This window comes from Stegostoma tigrinum, chromosome 24, assembly GCF_030684315.1.
Source record: "Stegostoma tigrinum isolate sSteTig4 chromosome 24, sSteTig4.hap1, whole genome shotgun sequence".
Classification (NCBI taxonomy): domain Eukaryota; kingdom Metazoa; phylum Chordata; class Chondrichthyes; order Orectolobiformes; family Stegostomatidae; genus Stegostoma; species Stegostoma tigrinum.
In genome coordinates this window covers 22,645,855-22,659,213 of record NC_081377.1, presented here as the reverse complement: position 1 = coordinate 22,659,213, position 13,359 = coordinate 22,645,855, and the positions used below count along the sequence as shown (strand labels likewise).

At 38.7% G+C, this 13,359-nt stretch overlaps 1 protein-coding gene across 3 annotated transcripts; it reads left to right on the top strand.

The window, feature by feature from the left end:
* The first annotated feature begins 28 nt into the window (after nucleotides 1-28).
* Nucleotides 29-13,118, top strand: ncdn (neurochondrin). Of its 3 annotated transcripts, none has more exons than XM_048558422.2 (7): nucleotides 29-303; nucleotides 4,069-4,208; nucleotides 5,741-6,748; nucleotides 8,020-8,261; nucleotides 9,067-9,291; nucleotides 10,082-10,224; nucleotides 10,926-13,117. In XM_048558422.2, exons 2-7 carry the CDS (start codon nucleotides 4,083-4,085, stop codon nucleotides 11,357-11,359), a joined length of 2,178 nt encoding a protein of 725 aa, XP_048414379.1. In that variant the 5' UTR covers nucleotides 29-303; nucleotides 4,069-4,082; the 3' UTR covers nucleotides 11,360-13,117. The 3 variants fall into 3 exon arrangements, with proteins under 3 accessions (XP_048414379.1, XP_048414380.1, XP_059510275.1); XM_048558423.2 differs by lacking the exon at nucleotides 29-303 and adding an exon at nucleotides 310-699 and having other exon boundaries at nucleotides 10,926-13,118; XM_059654292.1 differs by lacking the exon at nucleotides 29-303 and adding an exon at nucleotides 728-956 and having other exon boundaries at nucleotides 10,926-13,118.
* The last annotated feature ends 241 nt before the right edge of the window (nucleotides 13,119-13,359 follow it).

Genomic DNA, 13,359 nt, shown 5'->3' with positions numbered 1-13,359 from the left:
CTCCTGATTGGTCCTCCAGGCGCCTAGCGACAGTTGCTTGGGAGAGAGGAACTGCCGATGTTGGAGAATCTGAGATAACAAGGTGTAGAGCTGGATGAACACAAGCAGCATCAGAGGGGCCTAGACCTTGCTTGGCCTGCCGTGCTCAGCCAGCTCTTCACCTTGTTATCTATCGACAGTTGCTCGGGGATGCGTTGTGTTTGTATTGGTCGGGACCGCGGCAAACGCAGAGAGGGCGTGGCGAGGGTCGGGGTGAGAGGTCATTGTAACCCGGCTGTCGTTTGGGGGAGGTGGGGGTTGCAGGTGAGTGAAAACATGGTGAAGGTTGTGTATGTTGGCTCATGGCACAGCGCTTCATCGATCGGTACCCACCTCCAAACGAAAGTTGTTCTGATGATTGAAGAGCTCGCATTAAATGTCTGGCCTAGCGCCGATTTTGCCATCACGTGTACTGCCTTGGGTCTTGAGCTTGCTTTTGCTTACAGTCTGGTGCCTTGTTGAATTCAGGCCTCGTTTGGCTGTTTCTGGGGGGTGGTCGGTGGAAAGCGAAATATTCAGTGTTCAAACCGCATTGAATTCTCCCGACCCGGACATCATTAGTTAGCTGCTCCTTCCTTCTCCTGGTTGTGGGATCATGTTGTGTATCAGTTTACTGCTGCGTGTTCCTACGTTAACTAACGTCGTCTGGCAACTCTTAAGGTCGGTTTTTAAAAAGCAGGTTGTCCTTTTATTGAATTTTTTTGTGGCGCCTTCCACATCCTATACCTGTCCTCACCCTTTACCACCACCACCACGACACCTTTTCAGGAACTTGGTATTAATAGCAAGGCTCAAATGCAAATTAATGGAAGCCTGCTAACACACGGGAAACGTATCCTGCGTATGTTTTTCTGACAAGAATGTGTCATGTGAGAGTTATCCATAAATTTAACCACTTCAATTTGAGAAATAAAATCGTAAGTCTTCATAAAATTTGTACGTCATTTTGATATGTGGATTGTTTATGTTAATTTTTTTTAAAATAATACGTTGTTATTTCCTTTAATATTCAATCAAATCCTCCAGTTCTGGCATATGGAAGTTCACTGTAATTGAACTTTGCATCCATTGTGTGATATATCTTACAACTTTGATCAAGGAGAACCTTTCAGCAGTATACAATCTTGAAAATATGTAAATCACTAGTATCCTTGTGAACAAATTGGAAGACTCCAAAGTCTTAGGTACTTGGCAGTAAACAAGATGCTTTGGAATTTCTAACACACTTTGCCTCCTGCTTGGCAGATTTTTTTTTTGCAAACTGCCATGTTGAGGAAAAGTGAATTTATTTGAATACAGGTATTTTATATCAAGCTGAAACCGTTATCTGCTGGAATTGGGTAGGAAAAGCTTCACTCCTCTTCTGAGCTTGTATCTGAAATGGAAAGCATTTCATTCTTGAGCAGCATCAATATATTGCAATTATCTAGAACCACAAATAACAGTGTCTTTCGCAGCAGTTTTGCCAAACAAAGATAGACACACAGTCATAAGAACAAATACAAAGTTGCTGGAAAAGCTCAGCAGGTAAGGCATATCTGTGAAGGAAAAAAGATTTAATGTTTCAGGTCCAGTGACCCTTTCTCTGACCTGCTGAGCTTTTCAAGCAACTGTGTTTTTGTTACTGATTTACAGCATCTGCAGTTCTTTCAGTTTTTACACAGTCACAAGATGCTTTTTGGGCAAATAATCAAAAGTTTGTTCAAAAAGGAAGAATTTAATTGGCATCATTAATGGGAGAGAGGGAGAAAAGCTTAGGTAGGGAATTCCAGAGCTGAGACTGAGGCAGATGTAGGCACAACACCAGTGATGGTGTGACTAAAAGCTGAGATGCACAACAGCCCAGATTTGCATATAGAATTCTTGCAGGTTTGGAGGAGATTCGAGATATGCAGGGGGAGAGGCCATGACGGATTTGAAAACAAGGATGTGAACGTTAAAACAAAACATAGTTGGATCAGATGCCAAGGTAGGTCACTAAGTGCAATTTGATGGATGGAAATGAGTTGGTTCAGACTAGAATACAGTAGAGATTTTATTTTATGCAAGGTGGAAGAGTTAGTTTTGTTGATGGAAAGGATATGTGGTCGGAAGCTCGTCTTGATGTCAGTTTAGATTACAAGATGGTGTTTTTCAGTTTCAGGTAGTTTTAATGGAGTTGGATGGAGTCAGTGTTTAGGAAATAGTTTGCCAGTGGAGATCGATGGCGTGAGCATCCCTTGCTTTCATGAGCTGAAAAGTCTCAAGTGCCAAACACTAATAATACTTGTAGAACTGTTAACACAGGAAGATTTTTTTTCTCCTCCTTCACTTTTTTTTAAAAAGTAACATAATTAGAAATCTCTCAGGCTCAGGACATCTCTGCACAGCTTCCTCTAGATAGTGCCCTTGCCACAACAATCGTCAACTGTTTCATCAGTATCTTCCTTCCATCATAAGTTCGGACATATTTGCTGATGATTGCACAACGTTCAGTGCCATTCATGATCCATAGGAATGGGAGTAGGCCATACACCTTCTCAAGCCTATTCTGTCATGCAGTGATATCTTGGCTGGTCTGTGATTCAACTTGATATACCTGACTTTGGCTCATATCCCTTAATACCTTCACTTAATTAAAAAAAACTATCTCAGGTTTAAAATTAACAACTGATCTATTTGTGATGGATCGCAGGACAGAGAGAGCAGGACAGTGTGAGAGGGACAGACGGAGAGAGCCAGAAGACCACAACAGTTCAAAACATCTAATCTTTGTATAGTATTGCCTTCTAACAACTCTGAATGGTCTGTGCTTAATTCCCAAAATGCCCCTTTGTTTCAGAATTCCTACTCCATGGAAACAGTTTCATTGACCCTGTCTTTTCCTGTTTATATCTTGAAGACTTTGATCACAAGTCCTCAGAAATTGATACTGCCGTGAGGAAATCTGACTGTTTCCTTGATTTTTAATGGCAATGTAATTCCAGAATCCCCCACTGTCAGCAGTTCTGGGCTTACCATTAACCAGGAACTGAATTGTATCAGACCTATATAAATACTTTGACTATTAAGGCAAATTGGAAGTTCAGAACTCTGGCATATAACAACAACCTGGCTCTCCAAAATCTGTCCTCTGTCTACAAGGTGCAAATTAGGAATTTAATGGACTACAGTATGCTTGCCTGGATGATAGTAGGTCCAATAACATTTGAGAAGCTCAATACCAACAGTCAGCGTGATTGACAGCTTATCCACTAACTTGATATACTCCTGCACTAACACCTTCTAAACCCATGATGACAGCCATTCAGAAGGACATAGGCAGCAGACAAAAGTGAGCATCAGCAATTCTTTCCAAGCTGTACACCATCCTGACTTTTAACTATATCACTTTACTGTTGCTAGGTCAAAATCCTAAATTCCCTTCCTTCAACAGCACTGTGGTTGCCCTACACCCATGGGCTATAGCAGTTCATGAAGGCAGCTCAGCATCACCTTCTCCAGGGCAGTTATGGATGGGGCATTGAATGCTGACTTTGCATGGTTCAGTTTGGTTTTAAGACCATAAGACATAGGAGTGGAAGTTAGTTTTGTTACCATGCAAAATTGTGTTCTGTAATAGAACGTTTCTTTAGAGTTTAAATATTTGATCTTCACTCAACCCACTCTTAAATAATCCTTCTCCAAACGAATTAATTTTGTACCTTTTTAACAGCTATTAGACTAATATTCAAGTAATCTATTGAGATGTTTATAAATGCTGCCACATCGCTTAAAGGTTTCTGTAATGTCTTTTCTCCTGCCCAGGAACCAGCAATATTTTGAATTAAAATGTGTCTAGATAAGAATGTACTAAAGCATCCACAGTATTTTGCTTTTAGTGCAGGCCTAGTTTCAGTTGAAGTCGCATTTTTCACTTACCCAAGTACTTAAGTGCTTTTGTCAAGCTGTGAAAACTGTCTCCATGAGCAAAGTCAGGACTTTTTTCATAGAAGATTGTCATTTCAGTGAAATCATTTTGTTCAGAGTTTGTTAAATATTTTGTTGCAGTTACAATTACTCTCATGGCATCAAATTCAGAAAATCAATGTGGAACTAAAGATTTGGCTAGGAACAAGACATTGGGTCGATGTCTTCAGGTCCTACAAGATGCAAAAAATGATAGCGAGCAGTTTGCAGCTCTTCTACTGGTAAGAGGTTTTTCTGCTAAGTACAAATATACTGTACATTTTTTTGACCGAATTAACAGTCTCTAGATTACACCATCACTTGACCATTTATGACTTGTAATTTTCATCTAACTAAATTAGTGTTTTTCTGCTGTGAATTGCCACTCATCAAGCAGTTAATTTTCCATATTTGCAATTTATTTGATAACTTTAATCAAGTGGTCATGGCTGAGGAAAGAATATCTAAAATTAGCCTGTGGTTTTCAAAAAAAAATTCAATCTGAAGTGAATGTTGTTGACAGCTGTAAAGGATGTAGTACACAGCTGAGTCAACTTTGAGCGATCGTAATCAAAGTACAGGCAGAAAATAATCAATCATTTATTTATAAATGTGAATATATTATAGCTTGGTGTTCATCACCTGTAAAAACCGAGAACGTAGGAGAAGAAGCAAGGCGTTCTACCATCGAACTTACTCTGCTTGATCCATACCTTAATTCTTTCAATCTTATTTGGTTACATAACCTTTAATATCCTTATCTAACAAAAATCTGTCATTTCAATTCTGCAATTTTTTGATTGACTTGATTTCAGCTTTCTGCTGGAAGCTCTGGATATCCACAATTACCTTGTGTGAGTAAATGAAGTACTCACATGAACGTGCAAGGAACAGAGGGTTATGGACCAAGGGCAGGCAGAAGCAGTTAGTTTAATTTGGCTTCACGTTTGGTCCCAAATCGGGGGCCGAAAGTGCTGTACAGTTCTATGTATGGTTATCTGGCGGATTTACTCGGTGAAACCTTGTGCAGCATGTGCAGGCAGAAAATGTTATAATTTGAAGTGTTCCTGAGGTTTTAAGTTGAAAAATTAAATTTTTACGTGCAATGATTAGAGCTTTCCTCTACACCTGGTTTTACAGATGAGCATGTAAAATTAAAAAATATTGAATTCTTTGCTCTCAACTTTGAATGTACAGAAGTAAACTTAATTTCACTTTGAGTTGCATAACCATCAAGGAACATGTATTTATCCACAGGTTGTTGGCAAAAGTAAAATCAAACAGTATGAATGAACTTTCTTACATGGATTGGCAATTGTTTGGAAATGGAAAACCAAAAGTATGGACAATGAGAATCAGCTTTGGAGGCTCCACATTTTCCCCATAAAAATCAGTGACATGAATGAAGGAATAGACAGTGCAAGTTTGTAAATGACGCTACGTTAAAGGCACAGTGCAGTATAAACTGTATCACTGAATATCGTCAAGACATAGTTAGAGTTTTGATCAACAGGGGAGCTCAGGATCACGAAGAGATGGCAGGAAAATTAAATTAAAGCCACAGTCAGTTTAATTGTGATTTTGTTGTATAGTAGAGTAGACCATTCAGCCTGTCTCTTAAGATTTGATTATCTTTATTCCATTTAAAACAAAAATGGAAAAATAAAATATAATCACTGAACAGTTAAGATAGCTTAAAAACCCTTCCTGACAGTTTGTACAAGAACATTACAAAACATTTGACAATACATTGAATAAAGTGTGTTTATTTTAGGTGACCAAGGTGGTGAAGGCTGGTGAAATAGATGCTGCAACCCGTCGACGGATCTTTGATGCAATTGGATTCTCTTTCCCAAATCGACTACTTCTTACTAAAGAATCTCCGCATGGTTGCCCCAGTCAAATTTTCCGAGCTCTTGGTATGACCCTGCTTGCTTGTTTTTCCACAAATCTAGATTTGGTTATTCACCCACAAATCCTCAACAAAATATCTATTTTCAATGAAATTATTTGTTCAGACGTCGATGCAGAAACAGATATTGCCACATTTACATCAATGATTGATGACTCCTTCCAGTGTCTCCAAGCAATTTCTGCCCACCCTCAGGGCCAGCAACATCTAGTAGCTGAAGGAACAGTATCTGCATTATGTCAGGTTTACCTGAATCAAAGTCATGGCCATGTGCAAGCTTTACATCTTCTTATTAGTCTGCTGAACACCATGGAAAACAAATGTTGGAAATCTTGCAAACCAGACCTCTTGAAAGTACTGAACAAACTTAGTGAAAGGTTTGCTGCAGAAGAAGATCACCAGAAATTTGAATTGTGTAGTATATTGCAGCATTTTCTACCTGCTAGACATATCCTAACTGAGGACCCATCTCTCACTGAGTGCTTGAAGAATCTTCATACTGGTCTGTTCAGCATACTCTGCAGTAAACTGAATAGCTCACAACGAGACCCTGCCCTGAAACTTGCTGGCTTGTTAGTAACTGTTTATGGCTCAGACTGGATCTTGGCAGAAAATTCGGAAGCAAACCGTAAATTCTTAGCATTAATGGTGAATCTCGCCTGTGTGGAAGTTCGAATTTGTTTGGAGGACCCAAATCTGAATGCACCTCACTTTAAACCAGATGTTATCACAGCATGTTACAGTATCATCGAGTTCGGAATGATGGTTTGTGTGCTTGGGGAAAACGTTTGCCTTACAGAAACTCAAAGTAGCCAGTTGGTACAAATAATGGTTGAGGCTTTCAGAGCAGTTATTGGCTATTTTAAGCAGGTAATTATGGAAATATGTTTACCTTTAGAGTAATTTGCCTAACTGTAATTTCTTGTAACTCCATTTCTGTCTGAATTTTCTGTGAAACTTCTACTGTAGACATTGAATCGTAGGAGTTTTCCAGAACAGAAAGAGGCTCCTCACCCATCATGTGTGCTCCAGGTGAAAGACCAACTAATCTTCCTTTTTAAAATTTGATTCATAGTCCTGCAGGTTATGGCTTTTTGGATAATGCTGCAGTCCCGATGTTCTGGAAATATTGTTGAAGGCAAAACAATAATGAAACCAGCTTGTTAAATGTTGTTCACAATGAAAAGCTTAGAGCTGATAGAAGGGATGAAAGTAATCATATATGTTTGTGAAAATAACCAATGGTTCAGAAGACTGTTTACAAAATATTCACAATCTGTTAAAGCATTGTTAATTACACACCTCTCGAGCTGGTGGGACTTGAACGCTGACCTTCTGGTTCAGAGATGAGTGCACTACCACTTCACAAGAGCCCTTTAGGTATTTTTTTTCTCAATCTATAGATGTATGTTGTATTGTATAAATTTTTCCTGCTGTTCGAATTGGTAAGAATTAATGTGCTATCAGGCTGTCGCACACTGCGACTGTGATTGCACATACTGTCCAGCTTTTAAGTTCTTGACCTCAGCAAGATTGGAATGGGTGAGGAAGCTTCTTAGCAGCCACACTATTGTATTTAGTAACTTCCTGTTGGAGTGCAGAAATGGTTGCCACAAATTCATTTGGGACAGTCCAGTTGACTTGCAGTCAAACTCTTGAATTGGTCGAAAGACGATAACCGAGAACAGTACGTAGTAAGTGCCGGTGGGAAACAGAATTTCCATCAGATGAGTATGGTGGTGCGGACAGACAGTGGTTTGCTGCCAATTTTTATATCGAAATGCAGACCTTGTAATTGTATTTGAATATTCTCCCCAAATTCATTCCCTTAGAACAAGAAAAAATATATTTCTTTTAGGATTCAAGATTCAGCGGTGCTTCGTTACGTGAGTCTGTTTATCCATGCTTTTGAGAAACAAGGATTCAGACATTTTTTTTTCAAAAATTCAGCACTGTTGGCGTCAACCAGACCCCCTCTCTTGCAATATTATACTTTGAAACTTTGTACCTCAGCTGTAACATGGAAAAAAAATTAGTGTGCCCTCTGGTCCTTTCACCATGGCATTCTTAAAGATATTTATGCCATATACAAAATAAATTTATTTGCTTCAGTTTACACTTGTTTACTTCCTCTGCTATAGGTTACAGAGGAACAGCTATGGGATCCATTTCTGTATGCATCAGTCCGAATCCTGGGTGCTTGGATAGCTGAAGAAACTCACGCACTCAGACAGGAAATCTGTGACGTGCTGCCTTTTCTGATTTGTTATGCTCGGAAGCTGTTTGAATGTCCAATAAAATCTGATGACCTAAACAATCAAGTAAAAGGGCTATCATTGGCTGACAGCCCTGAGGTAACAATGTGGCCTAAAGATGCCTTGAGGTAAGAGGAAAATATGATGCAGCATTGAATGTAGTCCATCTAATGATCACTAACCTTGTGCAATATTTTAGTCATATCTCACCAGGTGAGACAGAGCTTGTCTTTGGTCAGTGTTGTACTCGTATTTCACCGTGGTCAAACACTAAATTGGTCAGAAGATATGAAATTCTTTACCATTGAGATAAATTACAGTTGCAATTGGTTAAACTGTCCTTGATTCTCACAGACAAACCTATTAAATTATCACTGAAGTATTTTAGGGAAGGAGACTGCAATCTTGACCTGGTCTGGCCTACCATTTCTCCAGACGTAAAGCAATGTGGTTGACACTTAACTCCTCTCTGGGCAATAAAGGATGCTTAATAAAGGATGCATAATAAATGCTGGCCTGTCCAGTGATGCCCGCATTCGGTGTTTTTATTTAATAGCTGCTGGCTTACTGTGCCTCCTCGGTACTTTCCATTCCACATTTCTTTATTTTGGAGGTGTGCTTTTTGGTCATGCAAGCTGGTATGGAGCTCAGAAAAATATTGTCAAAAATTATGTTGCCAAATGTGCTTTCCAGACTAAGGAATGATCTCATTTTTTGGCTTTCAGTCATTGTTAATGTTTATTTCTTATGTTCATGATATTCTGGCTGACAAATTAACCAGGATGAAAATTTAACTGAGAGGTGCAGCTGTACACTTTAATCATTAGTGAGTACAAACACCTTCCTTAGTTGGTTAGGATTTATAGGAAACAACTTGTCTCTTATCACTTGTGTGCACTCAGTGTTTTGGTAATTATATGTATTTGCTTATAGATTTCTGTTGCCTGGATTTTGTCACCTTTCAGCTGAGGATGTACCTAGGACCATCTTAATTTCGGATGGATTTCATGTTTTGCTTCTTCGTTATTTCACACAACAGTGGGAAGTCTTCAGTTCTTCCAAAAATGCATCAGTTTTGCCAGATAATGCAGAGATGAGTCTTCGAACAGCTTGTGGAATTTTTCTAAACCTTGTGGTAACAGAGCCTGCACTGATCAGGTATACAATACCTTATCTCAGTTATGAGGTTCACAGTATAATATGGAGAATCAGTGAGATGGCCGGATTCCTCTCAAAAGCAATTATTAGTATTGGACTGCATCCATGTGTAGGTCCGAGCAGTTAAGACTAGCAGATTCCTGCCAGAAGCTGACAGCCTTTATGATGAACAGTTTGTTTTTGTCTGGTACTTACTCAGAAGAGATTTTGTTGAGTTAACTTCTTTGCTATGGTGGAATGATAATGTTACTGGTCTTTTACCATAACTACTTAGTAATTGAGTTACCCTGATCTTACCCCCTGTGCATTTCCAGCAGAAGTTATTATAGCAGTAACAACACTAGGACTGCAATTTTTTTGTCTTACTGTTTCCAATTTGGTCAGTTATAATATCCCTATTGCTGTCGGAGCTTGAGATTAAGGACCAATCCTTAGTCGTTCCTTGGCTGTATGATTTGACCACTCCCTCAGTCAATCTGTTGAGGTACCAGAGGGCAAGAGTTAATGATTTTGAAGCTCACTCAAGCGTCAGACACTTTTTCTGTATGTAATATTCAGTGTCCGCATTTACAGTTGCCCAGCTGATCACAGGCTGTTAACTTATTGATTTTTCTTGCAACTAAAGAATCTGAAAGGGTAATTCAAACAATTGTGTCATTGAATGGATTTCACGGTGAATTTTGGTCTGACCTGTTATATTTGTGGACAAACGGATTTTCTTTTTGAAGGCTTTTATTGCAACTTCTTAAAATTATTTCTTACACTTGTCTTTTTTTTAATGTCATTGCAGGCAGGAAGAATGTTTCTCATCTTTACTTAGCTTGTTAATGGAATCCTTGCAGTCCTTGCTTTGTAACCAGCTTCACCTGATTCTTGCTGCTAATTTCACAGCTTTGGGGCTGATGATGAGTCGCATACTTGCTGACACACCAGGTATGGAACAGGAAATCATTAACTCAGCACCCTAATCCCCACCTCATCATTGTCGAGCAGCCTCAAACACTACATATAATGCAAAACCAGGGGCTTTTGTGATGCAGTTGAAGTGTTGCTGCCTCTGGGCAATAAGGTCTGGGTTCAAGACATACCTCTACTGTACATGTCATAACTCTCTGAACAGATTGATTTAAAAATATCTATCATGTACAACTGGCATTATTTACAGTACTTAGAAAAGGGAAACTTGTAGAACATTAAAGCATTGTGTCTCTTTTACTAATGCAGTGCTAGAGCAGAGAATAACCAGGTTGATCTAAATTTACATATTGTGCTGGTGATAGCAGTGGGCCTTGTGCAAGGGCAGGAGGGAAGGTCTTTGCTAGAGTAATAGTGCGACAGTGGAAGGCAAATGATTTAAAATACATGGTGTAACTAGAATCAGTTGTGAAGGAAATGGGTTTCATGGAGGAGATGGATTAAGTGAGAGTTTGGAACCTAGGCTGAATTTACAAGCGGTTTAAAAATGACAGAAAAAATACCAAGGATCAGAGAAGAGGAGGAAACTGAGACAGGTAAATGTATATTATTTAGTTTTGGAGATCAAGAGTTTGTCAATCTTGAATTTTGCATTGAAGTTGAATTTGTAACCAGCCTGGATTTGTCTTTTGGGAGTAACTGTGCATTTTTTTTTTCAGTGTTACAGGGAACTACAGTATCCAAGGGCTTTTTCCGAGGGGCAATTCACTTTTTGTCAAAAGCACATACAACGCAGCTAAACAGAATTGATGACCAAACACAGATTGTGGTGACTGAGAGATACCAAGAAGCTTGGGATCAAATCTCAGAGCTTTGGTTTCTGGGAATGCAGGCTTTTGTTAGTTGTGTACCTTTGCTACCATGGCTACCACAAAGTGTAATTGAATCAGAGTGGTTGAGAGACATTTTTGTTTTGTTAAATAAGAGTTCACCTGTGACCGTGGAGTTTGACCTCGTTGCTGCCTTTCAGAGTGTTTTAACAGAACTGGCCAAGAACAGCAAACCATGTAAAGACATTATGTTAAATATTGGTGAGGATAAAGCCAACCTGTATGGAATGGCAGCTTTGGAGCACTGTCTTTCTCAAAATTAATGACAAACCAACCTCGATGCAAACTGGCCGAGGAAAGCCACCAGTGCAGTGATTTGAAGAGGCTTGGCATATGGCTGTATTTCCAGGCAAAATGCTGGTGAAGATTTTTAAAAAATAATTAACATTTTATTTAATTTTAGGTGTTGCAGCGTTTGTCATTAGCTGGTTAAATTTGACTGCCCAGTTGTTTTTAAAAACTGGCTTTAATTTAGGAGGTGCAGCAACTGCACCTCTCCTGCCCTCATTATCTGCTGCACTCATGCATTTTCAACTTTGGTTGAGAAGTGCTAAAATACGGCCCACTTCCAGAAGATATTTCATAATCAGTATCGTACAATTTTTTAAAAAAGGGTTTTGACAGTTCTAAATCAGAAATGCAAGAAGTAATGTATGATTTTTACACATAGAAATAGCTTATCGGTTAATTGTACAGCTGCGTCGTTGACTAATAATCCAAGTTATTGAAAAGAAAACGTCCACTTCCGGTCTTAGCTCAGCTGGTTCTAAATAAAATTAGTTTATATAATTTTAATCCAGTTCTTAATGGGAAAGAGACCACATCATAGAAATCCTAGGATGTGGTAGAACTTATCCAGATCAAAATTGTCAGTTTGAATACAGTACTTTAAAGAAATTATATGCTGATGCTGTGGGGAGGAGATGGGCTTCCAAGTTTCAGTTTTAAGCCACATAGCTAAGGCAGAATTTCAGTATCTAACCACCTTTACATCGTACTGAATGAAAATCAGACGAATTTGGACAAGAATAGAAAAATCTAAAAAAAGCTTAAATTGGAATTGGCAGTAAGACTCTTTAACTTCATTTAGAATTGGATCCATTAAAGTACCATTTTGACATCTCATTTTCTGTGCAACGGTTTCACAGCTGGTAGATCTGTTTTTTGTTTCCCTGCATAGATAAGATATCCTTTCCATCCACTGACCCCCAAAAATGATTTGAACTAATGCTTATGCCTTTCATTATCTTTTGCAACTTCATCTTGGAGCACTGACTGTCCTGCATAACAGTCTGCAATGGCACAAAGTGTCCAATCCAGTGGTGGAAAAAATGGATTTGTAAAGGGCAGCAATATTACAGTTTGCAGCAGAAATGCCGTTGCTGTATGTCTTTCCTGGGCTACTGAGAAAATGTTTCCAGAAGGAGCAAAAATGGCTAGATATGTGATTTGAAACATTTGCTTGCTCAATTTGGAAATTGATGTCTGGAAATCAGTGGCAGTGAAACTCAGATATGATATTTGTAGGTTTTTGCCCTTTTTTTTAATTTTAAAGGGTCTTTCGTGTACATATGTCATGACTCTGTTGCACTGACGTCCACACTTGACCTCACTCTGTGTTTGTAGTGGGGCAAAGGTGTTATTCCTTTAGGTCCATTTCTGGTGTTCCATTGATGAACTTTATTTTAAACATTTTGGAATCTTTTTATGTGATTAGGTAGTATATATGTGTCGATCTGTCTTTTCTTTTACATTATTATAAGACTTGAGTAAAGTATTTTCAATCTAAATTGTCTAAATGTCATTTCTAATTCATCTAAACAGAAAATAAGTCTGAAACTATTATTTAAATGTTGAACGTAAAGTTCAGTAAAAGAACATGTACACTGCTTCTGTTGAAGAACATTGTCGAGAAAAACAAAACTGAAAGTAATTTCCTCATGTTACAGCTTATTTTACTACATTTTTGTGCTTTCACAAATTAAATTATTGCTGGCATAAAATCTATAATCTGTTAATTGGCTGAGAGAAGCAGATGGTTTTTTTTTAAATGAGGGAATCAAGGGTTAAAGGGAAAAGATAGGAAAGTGGAGTTGAGGTTTATCAAATCAGCCACAATCTGTTGATGGACCAAATGGCACAGTGCTGCTTCTCATGTTGTGGTCTGAAATAATCCACTGCAGTGGCACAGTGGCTTGGTGGTTTGTAGGAAGTGGGAGGAATCAAAAGAGACGTTGTTGAGGGTGAGGATGAGTAACTTCTT

What these genes read in the sequence shown, in the direction of transcription:
- ncdn (XM_048558423.2), top strand. Translation starts at nt 4,083, where the DNA reads ATGGCATCAAATTCAGAAAATCAATGTGGAACTAAAGATTTGGCTAGG. An exon ending in TTATTGGCTATTTTAAGCAG is followed by an intron (nt 6,749 to 8,019) that starts GTAATTATGGAA and finishes CCTCTGCTATAG; the next exon opens with GTTACAGAGGAACAGCTATG. An exon ending in ACAGAGCCTGCACTGATCAG is followed by an intron (nt 9,292 to 10,081) that starts GTATACAATACC and finishes ATGTCATTGCAG; the next exon opens with GCAGGAAGAATGTTTCTCAT.